General features: G+C 44.8%; 1 protein-coding gene across 1 annotated transcript in view; it reads right to left on the bottom strand.

Annotated features, from left to right (window-relative positions):
- The window catches only part of LOC146812226 (BPI fold-containing family C protein-like), a 98,696-nt gene that overhangs the window by 56,680 nt on the left and 28,544 nt on the right, over positions 1 to 13,472 (bottom strand). The window contains exons 4-5 of the mRNA XM_085619256.1: positions 11,086 to 11,214; positions 37 to 192 (exon numbers count right to left, since the gene is read on the bottom strand). Coding sequence (XP_085475382.1) covers positions 37 to 192; positions 11,086 to 11,214 — 285 coding nt within the window. The remainder of the gene's footprint in view (positions 1 to 36; positions 193 to 11,085; positions 11,215 to 13,472) is intronic.

Below are 13,472 nucleotides of genomic sequence, written 5' to 3'. Positions count from 1 at the left end.
CTAGGCAGGCAAGGTGGAAGCTCATCTGATACCCACTCAATTCCGCCAATCAGTTTGACTTTGACGTCTTCAACTACTGAGCTGCAACTGGTGATAGTGAAGGAGGGGAGCCCATCGCTGGTCTTGGTGATATTGATGACAGCGTTGACGCAAATCCCATCCAGGTTAAGAATGCTGGATCCTTGGTCTTTCCTGGAAAGGGAAGATAAGGAGGCTAGTCAGAATGAGTCCATGAATATCTTAAAAATAGACTGCAATGCAGGAACTTTATCATTATTTCTCATTCTCAGCACGATGCATGTTTAAGTAATCGGAAAATGTAATGGTATTCAGTCTAGAGACAATTTAAACATTTTTTTATTTAGAACACAACAGCTGTCTGAGATTTTGTTAAAGAGAACATCACCACCATTCAAGCTATTTCCTTAATAGTTTTTGTTCCTTTAAAGTTTTTTTTTTAATAAGACTTTAGCTTTATTGTTTCCCACACAGACCCCATATTTCCGTCATTTTCATAGGTCTTCCCTTTAAGTCTCATTTTCATAGGTCTTCCCTTTAAGTCTCATCTGGAGCCGGCTACCATACATCGGCTGGGTTGCGAGGGTCTGCTAATTTCACCTAGGAGTGTCAGAGGGCGACATCGCACTCCCAACACACATACCCTGAGCTACGGTCTATTGAATACTCGCTCTTTGCAGAGCCATAGGCTAGAGGTCTTCACATGTTTGGAAGACGGGGAGTTAGATGTCCTTGCGCTTACTGAAACATGGTTGGAGGATTGCTCAGTGCCTGATTTAGTGGCGGCCCTTCCAGATAACTACTTGGCTATTCATTTTAACAGGGAGGGGGCCAAGAGAGGAGGAGGAGTAGCCCTTTTATATCAGTCATGCCTCCGTGCCAATAGGTTCCTCTCTGAAACCCTTGGAGGAGCCGAGGTTATGGGGGTTAAGCTCAGGAGGGGAGCGGTCTGTGTGGTGTTCTTGGTGGTCTATCGGCCACCTTGGGCGTCGTCTGACTTCCCCACTCTCTTTGTAAGACTGGTCCAGGACCTGTGTACAAGATATGATAAAATGGTGATCGTTGGGGACTTCAACTATCATTGGGAAAAATCCCCGAAAGAAGGACAAGCATTACAGATCGAGGAGGCGGTCTCCTCTTTAGGTCTTACCCAACAGGTCAAGGGACCGACACATGAGAAAGGCTGGAAAACGGCCCGTAAATGGAGAAACCTTGATGGGGAAAAACTGGTCCACCTCTTAGAACACCACCCTTCAGCCAAAGAGCAGGATGCCAACGTCGATGCTCTATGTGGACACCTCCAGCATAAACTGGGAAGTGCCATTGATGTGGTGGCACCTCTTCGTAGGATGAAGAAGGTGGCGAGAGGAGCTGGGGCGCCTTGGTATAATGATTCCCTTAGGGAGATGAAACGCGGGGTGAGGAAGAAAGAACGGGCATGGCGTAAAAAATACGACGCCATCTCCAAACAAGAATATGTTTCATTCTTAGCCCAGTACAAACTAGCCATACAATCAAGGAAGGCTGCTTTCTTCGAGGAAAGAATAACTACGGCAAGAAATCCGCGAAAAGAAATTTTTCGGGTCCTGGCGGAGCTCAGGGTGAACAAGGAGCAAAGTCCCGAGTTCACCCAGGAGGACTGTCAGAGGTTCCAGGATTTCTTCATAAAGAAGATATCTGATATCTTGGACGAAATTGCGGAAACCGCACCCCTCGAATGTCCACGTATACCGGACCTTATTGCCCCGCCAAACATTCCACCATTCGCTGAGTTATCCCCTATTTCCAAACAGGAATTACTCAAAATTATAGGCCGAGTTAAATCAGGTTCCTTGGTGGATCCATGCCCTCCTGACATATTCAAGATGGCAATGCCAGGAATAGAGGAAGAGGTTCTGCACCTATTGAATACCTCTCTTCATACAGGACAGATCCCTTTAGCTTTTAAAGAGGCCCGCTTGATTCCCTTGCTGAAGAAACCTGGAGCAGACACTAAATGTCTGAAAACTTTCCGGCCCATCTCCCAGCTGCCTTTCCTTGCTAAGGTAATTGAGCAGCACGTGTTAGCTCTATTATCGGGCCATCTAGAGAGTAACAACCTGCTGGAGACCAATCAGGCAGGGTTCCGTGCTAATCATAGCACGGAACTAGTTATGTTATCTATTCTGGATGAGCTAAGGATGCGAGCTGATGTAAAAACACCGAGCGCCCTGGTACTACTGGATCTCTCCGCGGCGTTTGACACCGTGTGTCATAAACAGCTTCTGTCGCGGTTGAGATCCTTTGGCGTCGTGGGTACAGCACATGCATGGCTCACATCATTTTTGCAGGGTAGGACACAACGAGTGCAGCTGGGGGATCTACTTTCCACCCCTGCTCCGATCACCTGCGGGGTCCCACAGGGCTCTGCCTTGTCCCCACTACTTTTCAACATCTACCTGCAGCCACTAATTGCTCTCCTGAACAGGATGGACTGCCTAGTGTACAACTATGCCGATGACACCCAGATAATCATCCGGCTGGATGATGGTCCAGGAGCATCCACTAGGCTACAGGACATATTGAAAACTACAGTCAATTGGATGTCCGAGAACTCCTTGAAAGTTAATCCGGATGAGACGGAAGTATTGCCCATTTCCATCTCGGGGAACCCTTGGAGTGAGAAATTCTGGCCTAGGGAGCTGGGCGCACCACCAAAGCCGGCAGCTGCGGTCAAAAGCTTAGGCCTATATGTGGATAATAAATTATCCATGGAAAAACAAGTTGCCACTGTAGTAGGCACCAGTATATGCCTCTTAAGACAACTAAGGAAGATCTCTGCCCTACTTTCATTCCCTACTTTGAGACACGTGGTCTCAGCCACAATTCTGGCTAGGCTGGATTACGGGAACTCCCTTTACTTAGGTTTGCCACAGCGGCTGCTGGACAAACTACAGGGAGTTATGAACGATGCAGCTAGGCTAATATTTAAAAAACCCAGGACTGCCCATGCCTCTCCCCTGATGCAGGAGCTGCACTGGCTGCCAATTCGTCAGAGAATTGTCTTCAAAGGACTGTGTATCGCTCACAAGGCTCAGTATGGCAAAGCACCAAAATACCTGAAATCCCGATTATCCCCCTACACACCGGGTAGGACTTTGCGTTCGTCGGACGCCACTCTTCTGTCTCAGTCCCGTTTTAAATTGTCCACGGTGGGGGGCCGCGCTTTTTCCAACACGCTCCCAGCTTTATGGAACAAATTGGATCCAGAGCTCAGGAAGGAAAGTAACTTACTTTCCTTCAGAAAAAAACTAAAAACGGTACTGTTCAAACAAGCATGGAGCAGATCTTAGGTGCACAGTTGGTTTCAAGTGAATGTAACATCTTTCACGTAAATCTGGTCAGACTGCGCTTAGAGACCCCTGTGGTTATAACGCGCCATATAAATTAAATAAATAAATAAATAAATAAAATGTCTACTGTATACGTGTATAGGGTGTTTCAAGCTGGTACAAATAAATGTATGCCTAAGCAGGTGGCCCAGAAATTCTCTACTATATGGACATCCAAATTAAGTAGCGACAGGCTTTGGTGAAGTATGTGACGAAAGCATATTGAATGGCCCCACATGCTTTTCTGTTTTTTCACAGCGTATTGGTATTGGTGCCTCAATATCCTAAGAGTAATATTTTATACTTCGATGTTTACTCCCCGACTCGCTGCTCTCACCTATCTGTCTCTTTTTTTTCAGTTTTCCTTTGCACCATTTCAGTTTTCCTTGCACATGGCACCTTCTTTGTACATCTGCCTCACATCACTCTTTCCACTGCACATCTGTCTCCCATTTTTACACATCTCCTTTCTTCCTTGTACATTATCTGCTATCCTTTGCCTTTGTGCTTTCTACGGAAATTCTTGCCTACCCTGGTTCTCGCTCATGCGCCGATTCTCTGGCACACGTGGAAGCCCCTCCCCCACCCAAGAACAAACCTATCAGAAACCTGGACACCTAAAGCAGGAGCTCCCCATCCCTCTAGACGCCACATTAGTTGCCTGCTGTTTTTTGCCTCCTAGAGCTGGCAGGTTTCTTTCCCCAGAATGTGCCAACAAGCCCCAGCACACAAAGAGCCATTGATTTACTTGCTTCCTTTTTATACCACTGCTAACTTTACTCAGGTTCGCCCTTCACGCATATACTTACAAATGCTTTCAGGAGACATTATTTTCAGCGTCCTTAGTTTTTTTTTTTAAGTCGCTATCAGGTTGAGAAACAGCTGCAATTAAACCCCCTTGGAGTGTAGAAAATTTGGCATTATTAATGCCTTCGGAGGACCTGTTTAACAGTGTATTTATTCTATGTAAATTTAAACTATTGATATCAAGGATGATTTTTAAACTGGTTGATTTTGAAGTGTGTGTCATGGATTGTACTTTTATGGTCTTTATTTCACAGACCGATTAAAGTTTATATATATATCACTATGTTTCATATAGTACCCACAAAAGCCTAATTGTAGGCCATGCTTACCACAACGTAAACAGAAACGGAGAGCTGACTTGCTCTTCCACCCACTGGATACCAAGCAATATCCTCTTTAAAAATCTATTCAATATTTCACCCTGCAGTACATTGCAAAATGTCAATTGCCAAATACCCAGGGTAACCAAACCATCATTCCGGTAAGTCACAGTGAACCTAAGAAATGTGTGCAATAATCAGCACAAATCTGATTGAAACTAGTCAAGGCCGCAAATCATCCACACACCTAAACCAATCCATTTCGGTTTCAGAAGGACGGCCTCACTGACAAGATTCATCAAGGCATTCAATGCATCTGATATTCCACCCATCACAAATTAAAAAATCCAGTCAACAGTTCTATTCCCACCACAACAGATTATTTAGAGAACTAGTCCTGTGATCTCCCTGCAACTCAAAAAACTTGAACTATGCACATAAATGCTGCTCATAAACATTTCAACAAAAATAGGGCAAGTATTAAAAGATGGGGTCAGAAATATGAATCATGATTGGTCCAAAGCATAGCACTATTGGACAGTTAGAAATGTACAGCCCTCGCTTAAAAGAATATACAAGACAAGTGCAGAAGAGCATTCTCTTTGGGTCCGGATTCCATTAGCCCTCAAACTGCTCTTGAGAACTAATATTCTAGGAAATTACAGAGCTGGAGATGTTAATTATTACTACTGTCATATCAGCCCAATACTGCACAAGCCTGATGCTCTGATCCGAGATCTTAGGGAAGTTAGAACTACTTCCTTACAGAGTGCATCACTGGTCACCCAAAGGGCATTTTCTTCTTTCACAAAACTGAGTCTTGACCAAGGCCCTCATTACGAGTTGGGTAGAATACAGCAAGCTGTTTATTATAAATGGTAAATACCTTAATTCTGTGTTTTAATTAGGAAAGCAAGGCATGAAACTGACAATTGGTTTTTTAACACTAGAACTCTGCATGTTTTTCCCTTTTCCCACACCATTTCTCCCAATAAATTTCAGCCAGTTTGTCATATATTTATAATTCTGATAATTCTGACATTACACGCACCTTTTCCCTCCTGAGGCGGAAGCCGGGAGGTCTCCTGTCTTTTCTTGTATTCAAACCGTGTTTTTTAACAGTTTTGGTATTTTGCTATGTAAATTTCACACCTTGATCTTATTTGGTGTGCTGAGACCCTCCAGCGCTTAGCAGCGCCTAGAATTCACTCTTACCCCTTCCCTGCAGCTCCGGTCCCGCTCTCGGCTGAGTATTGACGCCTAGAGAGCTGGGCGCCGGGTTTGGTGGCCATCTTGGGTCGGGCTGGGTGTGTGAGGCCATCCATAGCGCTATAAAAGGCGCCAGGAGTTGGTAACGGGTAATTCTGACATTACACGCACCTTTTCCCTCCTGAGGCGGAAGCCGGGAGGTCTCCTGTCTTTTCTTGTATTCAAACCGTGTTTTTTAACAGTTTTGGTATTTTGCTATGTAAATTTCACACCTTGATCTTATTTGGTGTGCTGAGACCCTCCAGCGCTTAGCAGCGCCTAGAACTCACTCTTACCCCTTCCCTGCAGCTCCGGTCCCGCTCTCGGCTGAGTATTGACGCCGAGAGCGCTGGGCGCCGGGTTTGGTGGCCATCTTGGGTCGGGCTGGGTGTGTGAGGCCATCCATAGCGCTATAAAAGGCGCCAGGAGTTGGTAACGGGTAATTCTGACATTACACGCACCTTTTCCCTCCTGAGGCGGAAGCCGGGAGGTCTCCTGTCTTTTCTTGTATTCAAACCGTGTTTTTTAACAGTTTTGGTATTTTGCTATGTAAATTTCACACCTTGATCTTATTTGGTGTGCTGAGACCCTCCAGCGCTTAGCAGCGCCTAGAATTCACTCTTACCCCTTCCCTGCAGCTCCGGTCCCGCTCTCGGCTGAGTATTGACGCCTAGAGAGCTGGGCGCCGGGTTTGGTGGCCATCTTGGGTCGGGCTGGGTGTGTGAGGCCATCCATAGCGCTATAAAAGGCGCCAGGAGTTGGTAACGGGTAATTCTGACATTACACGCACCTTTTCCCTCCTGAGGCGGAAGCCGGGAGGTCTCCTGTCTTTTCTTGTATTCAAACCGTGTTTTTTAACAGTTTTGGTATTTTGCTATGTAAATTTCACACCTTGATCTTATTTGGTGTGCTGAGACCCTCCAGCGCTTAGCAGCGCCTAGAACTCACTCTTACCCCTTCCCTGCAGCTCCGGTCCCGCTCTCGGCTGAGTATTGACGCCGAGAGCGCTGGGCGCCGGGTTTGGTGGCCATCTTGGGTCGGGCTGGGTGTGTGAGGCCATCCATAGCGCTATAAAAGGCGCCAGGAGTTGGTAACGGGTAATTCTGACATTACACGCACCTTTTCCCTCCTGAGGCGGAAGCCGGGAGGTCTCCTGTCTTTTCTTGTATTCAAACCGTGTTTTTTAACAGTTTTGGTATTTTGCTATGTAAATTTCACACCTTGATCTTATTTGGTGTGCTGAGACCCTCCAGCGCTTAGCAGCGCCTAGAATTCACTCTTACCCCTTCCCTGCAGCTCCGGTCCCGCTCTCGGCTGAGTATTGACGCCGAGAGCGCTGGGCGCCGGGTTTGGCGGCCATCTTGGGTCGGGCTGGGTGTGTGAGGCCATCCACAGCGCTATAAAAACGGACAGTGATGGCTCCGCGCAGCGGACGCGACCAGCGGACGCGCCGGATCTGCGCCGGAGTCGTGCCAGAGTCCTGCCCGTCTGCGCCCGTCCGCGCACGACCGGGCTCAGGGCTCAGGGACTCTGGCACACGCACCTGCTATACCTCAGCGGATCTCCTAGGACTGAATTCTGACAGGTATACCCTATCTCCTATTGTATGTGCTACTCTTAAGGAAAACAACATCTTGCACATCTCTAGCTGTAAGAACTTAAGCCGCTCAACCCCTTTGAAGCTGGCTACCCTCAATACCAGGTCACTGCAGAAACACCACTTAGAAATTTTCACCCTTCTACAGGACGAGACTATCGATATCCTGACACTCACCGAAACCTGGTTGAGTGATGCCTCTTCCCCGGATATCATCGCCGCCCTTCCCAGTGGGTATGATATGATCTAGCATAATCGACCAGAGGGGGCCCGAGGTGGGGGTGTAGCAACGATCTTCAAAAGGCAATATATGGTAACAAAGATCTTATCTGAGACCATAAATACCGTTGACCTACTGGGGATAAAAATTACCATGAACAATTCTTGTCTTATTATTTTAACAGTATATTGCCCACCCCAAAGTACCCCCATGTTCAATGATCTCTTTTTTCCAATTATATCAGACCTATGCACATGTTATAAAAATATCCTGGTAACTGGCGACTTCAATGTCCACTGGGATAAAAGCGACCAAGATCCGTCAGTCCAGAAATTACAGACCATCATGTCCGCCCTTGGACTGACACAACTTGTGGAAGTTCCAACCCACATAAAAGGCCATATTTTAGATCTCATTTGGTCTTCGACACCAAAAGCGGTCATCACAAGTATTTCACCTTGTTTTTGGTCAGATCACCATCTTATCTCATATGACTTATCGCAAGATATCTACCAGGTCAAACTACCGTTAAAAACAAAAAAGGTGCGCCAATGGAAAAAAGTGAATTCTGATACCCTAGCCAAAACCCTGCCCAAGTACATACAGAACTTTATAATCCCCTCTGATAGTACTGATCTAGACTCAAAGTATAATATGATAATAACCATCCTTAGGCAATCAATCGATGAGCTAGCTCCTGAAAAGACACAAAAAATAAAAGGTGTAGAGAAAGGAGCCCCCTGGTTCACCGAAGGTCTACGTGAACAAAAAAGAAAGCTTAGCTATCTCGAAAGATGCTGGCGGAAATCTAAAAAGGATACCGACACGGAATCATACAGAACATCGTTTCAAGTATATAAAAAGCTTATTACATCAGCCAAGAAGGACTATTATGAGATGCGCATTAACAACGCTACTACTATTCAGAGAGAGACTTTCCAAATTCTGAAAGAGCTGAGTAAGAAGGAGGAAAAGGCAGACATCCTGATTGACTGCGATACCTTTCAAGGATACTTCCTTGGAAAGGTAGCGACCATCTTGTCTGATATCAAGAAGGATAATCCAGTCTCTCACATTGTACAACTGCCCCTCTCAGACTCTTTAACCCCGATTTTTACCAGCTTCCCCTACATTGACTCTACCACTCTGAGAAAACTTGTAGCATCCACCAAATCTGGTTCCCCCGCTGACCCCTGCCCGCCTGACATCCTTCGGCTAGCAATACCGTTTCTAGAAGACCAGATTTTAGACCTTTTAAACACCTCGCTAGCCACTGGATCATTACCATCTACCTTCAAAGAGGCATGCGTCAGACCCCTGATAAAAAAGCCTGGAGCTGATCCAACTAGCCTGAAGAACTACAGGCCAATCTCCCAGCTGCCATTTCTGTCAAAGGTACTAGAACAGCACATACTAAAATCCTTGTCAGCCCTCCTGGAATCTCACCATCTTCTCCAGGAGCGGCAAGCTGGTTTTCGTGCCCACCATAGCACAGAACTAGTAATGCTGTCGGTACTGGACGAGCTAAGATGCATGGCTGACAGTAAAAAGCCAGGCGCCCTGATATTATTAGACCTTTCAGCGGCGTTTGATACTGTCAGCCATGCACTGCTCTTGGACAGACTGGCTAGGTTTGGGATAGGAGAGCAAGCTCTCAAATGGTTAACAGCCTTCTTAACAAGAAGGACGCAGAAGATCCAGTTGGCAGACCAGGTCTCAGATGTGGGTATGCTAGCCTGTGGAGTCCCGCAGGGGTCAGCGCTCTCTCCGCTCCTATTTAATCTTTATTTACAACCATTGATAGAGTCCCTGGCAAACATGAAGTGTAAAGTTTTCAACTATGCCGACGATACTCAGCTGTTGCTGAGTATCGATAATACACCATCGGCTCAGTCAATGGCCCAAGACATTCTACGATTTACAGTGAATTGGATGTCATCCAATTTGCTGAAAATCAATCCAGACAAAACGGAAGTCCTCGTAATTTCAACCTCTACTTCCCCCTGGAACGACTTGTTTTGGCCACAAGAACTAGGACCTACTCCAAAACCTTGCCCTAGTGTCAAGAGTCTTGGGATAAAAATCGATCAGGAACTCTCGATGGCCAACCAAGTATCCATTGTAGTCGGCTCCTGTACCAATCTGATCAGGCAACTACGTAAACTCGCCCCCTTGCTCTCGAGGAATATGCTGCGAACCATTGTTTCAGCCACAATAGTGTCTAGAATAGACTATGGCAATGCGTTGTACCTCGGCCTTCCAAAGAACTCCATCAACCGTCTTCAGATTATTCTGTATGACACAGCACGTCTGATTTTTGGTGTGCCGAGGAGGACTCATGCTTCCCCTCTGCTCCACAGACTACATTGGCTGCCTGTGGTGCAGAGAGTTGAATTTAAAAGTATGTGTATCTGCCACAAAGCAATCCACGGACAGGCGCCAGCTTACATAAAAGAAAGGCTCGAAATACACGAACCTAAACGCGCCTTGCGATCGTCCGGATCTCTTTTGCTATCCCGACCACGTTTCAAGCTAACAACAAAAGGAGGCAGATCTTTTTCAGTGCAGGCTCCTATCATCTGGAATAAGCTACCGGAGGCACTTCGCAGAGAGCCCAATCTTCTCCACTTTAGGAAGTCCTTGAAAACTTTACTTTTTAAAGACGCATTCCCGCTTCAATAGTCGGTTACTAGATCAGATATCTATATATTCTTATTCCACCTTTTGTGCTGTACTTGGTCAGTAGCGCTTTGAGACCTGTCGGTGAGTTGGCGCGATACAAAACCCAGTTACAATTACAATTACAATATAGAATATAGGATGGCATGAAAAAGTATAGAGTAGCATTAGCACAACCTGATGGGCGACAACATAACATGATATAACCTCTGTTTAAAAATATTGGCAAGATGTAAGGATTTATCTGCGCAGCTCATTGGAGTATAAACAATCGCGATTCCCTGTTTTGCAAATGCATTTAAGGAATCGCAAATGTTATTCTGGAAGCAACCAAGTTGTGCGATTTTGGCTTACTTCAAGTTGGTGGTATTTAGCGATTTCTTTGAAAAATGCACTTTTTTGCATTTTTCAAAGTGCCATGTGTCGCACATACATGCCCTTAGGGCATGTATGTGCGCCACATGGGCACACATACATATTTCAGGGGTGCAACAGGGTGTCCTTTGGACACCCTTGCACCCTTGAAATTGCATTTGCAATTTGCGAGTACATTGTGAATGTCTTCCAATTGGCCCTTAGGAATGAATGGGAAGGTATTCCTTAATTGCGATTCACAATTTGCGAGTCGCAATTAAGGAATAAGTAGGAATCGCAATTATTATTGCGATTCCTACATACATTGCATTTTGCGAGCTCTTAATAGCGATTCGCAAAAAATAGCTATTAAGGACTCGCTAAATGAATTTTTAATACATATGCCCTTTGGTTTCCTAAACTGTTCTCAGGATATGATTGCCAAGCACCTGACTCGACTGGTATACTTACACCACCCAGCTGTTAATCTTCCATTTATTACTAACTTCTGCCCGGCTGTTAGAGATTTTCACATGGATCCCAGTCCCTGGGATAAAGGTGATATTCGCGTGGGAAATACTGAACTTGTTTATTTTGATCCTGCAAGTAAAGAAAATAAAATCTCTCAAATAGCTACAACCTCTGTAAAATTATGACAAAAAAACAGCAAAAAAGAGTCATGCGTAATCTGAAGTCATGGTGGTGCTGGTTATGAGCATTTTTATACAGCATGTTATATAAAAACAGATGTTCTTTCTTTTACATTTTCTTTTATTTTGTTAAAGTCTAGTGTAGTCTAATTTGTGATTCAAATGCAATGAATATAATTCTTTTGAAAATAAAACATTAAATTACTTAAAACATCTAACTACAAATTACAAGAAGCATAATTACCTGACACTTTATTCCAAATTTTAGGCCAATATTGAATTTTAATTCAGAAAACAGTTTTTATCTATTTTAAAAAACATTGACATGTGTAGGTTTACATTTTGAGGTGCTTCAGTAAACTAATGCAAAAAAATAATAACATTTGATTTGAACCGCTTTTGCGTTATTAATGCCACTCATAATGTTCCGTTTAAGGGATCGGAAGTGATATATGTATGTGTATATATATATAATTCACTTAAAAAACCATAGGTTTCACACATGTTATAGTTAGCTGGGCATTTCACTCGTGAAAAACCAATGAAATTCCCCCGTTATAGTTAGTGCAGGCAACTATAACTCATGCGACCGCAATCCTCTGTTGATGCTAATACTGTATTTAGACACTTATTTACCCATGTCGTCTTCCATTAATTTTTAGCTATACATATATTACAAATATTTTTTTTTCAGAAAAACACATATGTCATCAGTGATGTAATATCTGACGTCATCAGCAGAGGATTGCGGTCGCGTGAGTTATAGTTGCCTGCACTAACTAGCTTCTCGCACCGTGCGCGCACGTTACGTAGTTCGCGGAATTTTTCCATCTCTACCGTGTGCGTACGCAACGCGCACTCCGCGATTTTTCATAAAAAATTTAAAATACATTTTTGCCCTTGGGGGTCCTTCTGGGACCCCCTGACCAAGGCTAGGGGGTCAGGAACTGTCCAGCCTGCCCCCTTTACACGTTATCCACCTTTGTTTTTCACCCCCTCAGACTGCGAGAGACAAAATGGCGGCCGACACTTCCTGGTTTCGACCGATTCGAATGTTTACTAAGATCTAACAACCAATCAGAATCGCGCTCGCGCACGGCAGCGTGCGCGTACAGTAAGCTTACGGTACGCGCTCGGAGTGCGCCTATAGATGTATATATTGATTTAAATGCTATTTTCTCAGGAAATACTGAACAGATTTACACGAGACCTTCAAAAGGCACATCCCTGACCTGAGGGCTACCTCTCTGCCAAATTTCAAGTAATTCTGTTCAGCAGTTCGGGCTGTAGCTTGGACTAAAGGTCCTATGGAAAAATGCATGGGGAAAACGCGTTTTGGGACCCCCCCTTTTTCTCAGCCCCCGCTTGACGAATTCACCCGAGACTTTCAGGGAAGGAGCGGAGCGGAGCGCCCCACCTATTTTGAGAATTTCGCGAGGATTCGTCAATCGGCGCCAAAGTTATTCAAAATAGAATGTTGCGGATTTCCTATGGAAACACGGTCCTAACTATAACTATCTACTGGCGACCGCCAGTAGATAATATATATATATTATCTACTGGCGGTCGCCAGTAGATAGTTATAGTTAGGACCCTGTTTCCATAGGAAATCCGCAACATTCTATTTGGAATAACTTTGGCGCAGGTCGATGAATCCTCGCGAAATTTTCAAAATAGGTGGGGCGCTACGCTCCGCTCCTACCCTGAAAGTCTCGGGGGGATTCGTCAAGCGGGGGCTGAGAAAAAAGGGGGGTCCCAAAACGCGTTTTTCCCATGCATTTTTCCATAGGACCTTTAGACACAGCTACAGCCCGAACGGCTGAACAGAGTTACTTGAAATTTGGCAGAGAGGTAGTCCTCAGGTCAAGGAAGTGCCTTTTGTAGGTCTGGTGTAAATCTGTTCAGTAGTTCCTGAGAAAATAGCATTTAAATCAATATATATATGTGGGCGGAGCCTAACCACACATCTCATCCTGAGATCTGATTAGCTGTCAGCACTTCATCCAAGAAGTGTTGGCAGCCATCTTGGGACCAATATACATGATAGCACCTCATTAAAAAGCATTGCAGTTAATAGAAGATTTTAAGACTTTAGTTACATTATAAATCATTTGTTGATGGTACCATACTCATTTTAGGAATTGTGGTATGTTCTAAGGTGATTTCACCATGTGAAAAAGCCTTCTGCTGGGATATCATGATTGAGAG

The sequence above is a fragment of the Triturus cristatus genome, chromosome 7 (genome assembly GCF_964204655.1).
Source record: "Triturus cristatus chromosome 7, aTriCri1.1, whole genome shotgun sequence".
Classification (NCBI taxonomy): domain Eukaryota; kingdom Metazoa; phylum Chordata; class Amphibia; order Caudata; family Salamandridae; genus Triturus; species Triturus cristatus.
Note: the sequence above shows the minus strand (reverse complement) of the source record. Positions and strands in the feature narration are given on the sequence as shown.